At 31.0% G+C, this 2,577-nt stretch overlaps 1 protein-coding gene across 2 annotated transcripts in view; it reads right to left on the bottom strand.

Moving 5' to 3' along the window:
• LOC123013759 (juvenile hormone esterase-like) overlaps positions 1 to 2,145 on the bottom strand; it is a 162,898-nt gene extending 160,753 nt beyond the window's left edge. For both annotated transcript variants that reach the window (XM_044412523.1, XM_044412532.1), the window contains exons 1-2: positions 2,019 to 2,145; positions 1,184 to 1,975 (exon numbers count right to left, since the gene is read on the bottom strand). In XM_044412523.1, coding sequence (XP_044268458.1) covers positions 1,184 to 1,975; positions 2,019 to 2,072 — 846 coding nt within the window. In that variant the 5' untranslated portion in view covers positions 2,073 to 2,145. The remainder of the gene's footprint in view (positions 1 to 1,183; positions 1,976 to 2,018) is intronic.
• Between the last annotated feature and the right edge of the window lie 432 nt (positions 2,146 to 2,577).

Raw genomic sequence — 2,577 nt, 5'->3', positions numbered from 1 at the left:
CTATTAAACTTTTCTAAAAATTTCAAGGTCTATTATTTTTTCTACTTGTAAGACAAAGTTTTTGCAATTTTTTTTCATATGTGCTGTTTCAAAATTTTTAAAATTTTTGGAGTGCTAAATGTTATATTATTTTATTCGATTTCTCAGAAAAAATTGATAAGAACAAAATTTTCTTTGAACATTTTATTTTAATAACCAAAATGTAAAATTTTAGACAAAATAACAAGATGTTTTTTTTATGGACCCAAGCTAGTAAATTTTGAAAAATAACACCATTTTTACAAAAATTGTGACAAAAACTAACAGACAAGGTTTTAAAAACCGCTTCATTGTTTTATTATCACGTTTTTGTTTCAATTATTATTTATTTTTGTATTAGACTTATCTAAATATTTCAAGGTTCATTTTTTTACGTTTTTAATAACAAAAATTTAAAATTTTAGCCAAAATAACCTGATTTTTCTCCTTTATGGATCCAAATTTTGGACCAGAATTAAAAAAAAATATTTTTTCATTTTTTCATCCTTTAACCAAAACAATAATGTTCTCTTTATGTTCAATTTTTATTAATTTTTGTAAATTGTGAAATTTTAAATTATTGCAAATTTTTGGGCAGTATTTGGGGCATTTTTTTTACCACGTTTTTGTTTCAATTATTATTTCTTTTTCTGTCAGACTTTTCTAACAATTTTAAGGTCTATTATTTTTTCACTTGTGAGTCAAAGTTTTTGTAAATTTTTTTCAAATGTGCTGTTTCAATTTTTTTTATTTCTTGAGTGCCAAATGTATTGATTTGTTCGATTTTTTGAAAAAAAATTACTTTGAACAAAATTTTGAATGAAAATTGATAATAATGTAAAATTTTGGCCAAAACAACCGGTTTTTTCCCTTTTATTCACCCAAACAAGTAAATTTTGGTCCTTAATTTTTAAAAAATACTTCATTTTTCTATCCTTTAACAAAAACAAATGTTTTCTTTGTTTAAATTTTATTAAAATTTCTTCATTTGAATTGTAACCAATAATAAAAGGAACTTTGTTGAAATTCCCACTTTTGAGCAATTCGAAGGAACTTTGGGTTATAATTGTGCCCTTATTTTTGGCTTCTATTACCGGATTAAAAGTTGAAGCCCTTAGATCCTTAATTTAAAAATAAATAAATAAAACACAAAAAAATAACAAACCGTAGCTTTGGTCGAATTTGAGGCCTTTACCAACTCCTCCCCCTCAATATTTCGCAACCCCTCAACCATATTTTTGGTATTATCGCAATTAATCCCAAAAAAATTGGCAAGATTCATCACAAAATTCAAAGGATTTCGTTGCAAATACCTGGAATTGAGACTCGACCCACTTTGCATAATAACCCCCTGAAACAGCCCTCTCCCTCGTGGACTCAACTGTATCAAACCCACTGAATCCGCCCCTGAACTCTCCCCAAAAATCGTCACTTTTGCCCCATCCCCCCCAAATCCCCCAATATTCCCCCGAACCCACTCCAAAGCCCTCACTTGATCCTTAATCCCGGCATTCCCCCACGCATTTTCATCATTCGTGGACAAAAAACCGAAGACATTTAACCGAAAATTAACAGTGACAAGCACCACAGGTTTCTCCATGAGGTATTCGGGCCCCAAATCGGCCCCCGAGCCCCTCAAATGGGCCCCCCCGTGGAAATAAACCAAAACCGGTTTCGGGTTTTCCAAATTTTGGGTAAAAACATTGAGAGTTAAACAGTCCTCATTTCCGGTTATTGAACCGCCGGTTTTGGCGGTTTGGAGGCATTTGGGGCCGTATTCGTGACAGATTTTGGTACCGTTCCAGGGTTCCGGGGGTTCCGGGGCCTGGAACCGGAGTTTTCCGAGGGGTGGTTTGGCGTAGGGGATGCCTTGGAAGGCGTAAAATGACGAGTTTGGCCAAATACGGCCCTGGACGCGACCGGAGGTGGTCACAACAACCGGATTTTCACATACAGACTGGAAAAATTAATTTTGGGGTAAAATTTTGAGAAAAACTCACCATTTTTCCGAAAATTGTGACTAAAACTAACAGAGGTTTTAAAAACCGTGTCATTGTTTTATTATCACGTTTTTGTTTAAATTATTATTTATTTTTGTATCAGACTATCTAAATATTTCAAGGTCTATTATTTCTTTCACGTGTAGTCAAGGTTTTTGCAAAAGTTGTTAGCTTCAAAATTTTTTAGCGGATTTTTCTCCTTTATGGACTCAAACTTTTGAGCCAAAATTAAAAAAAAATACTTTTAAAACTTATTTTTTTTTATTGTTTAACAAACAGAAATGTTCTCTATGATCAACTTTTATTAATTTCTGTAAACTTAAAAATTTTAAACAAAACAACTAAATTTTAAGCCTTTCGAAAAAATACTTTGTGAAACTTCATTTTTTCATTATTTAACAAAAATAAATGTTTTCTATCTTCAATTTTTATTAATTTTTGAAAATTGTAACATTTCAAATTATTGCAAGTTTTTGTCCAGTTTTTGTTTCAATTATTATTTATTTTCTCTCAGACTTTTGTAACAATTTTAAAGTCTATTACTTTTTCTTCTTGTAAG

The sequence above is a fragment of the Tribolium madens genome, unplaced genomic scaffold (genome assembly GCF_015345945.1).
Source record: "Tribolium madens isolate multiple individuals breed KSU strain unplaced genomic scaffold, Tmad_KSU_1.1 Scaffold_19;HRSCAF=116;Tcas5.2_LG9, whole genome shotgun sequence".
NCBI lineage: Eukaryota > Metazoa > Arthropoda > Insecta > Coleoptera > Tenebrionidae > Tribolium > Tribolium madens.
This window is presented reverse-complemented; position numbering and strand designations above follow the sequence as displayed.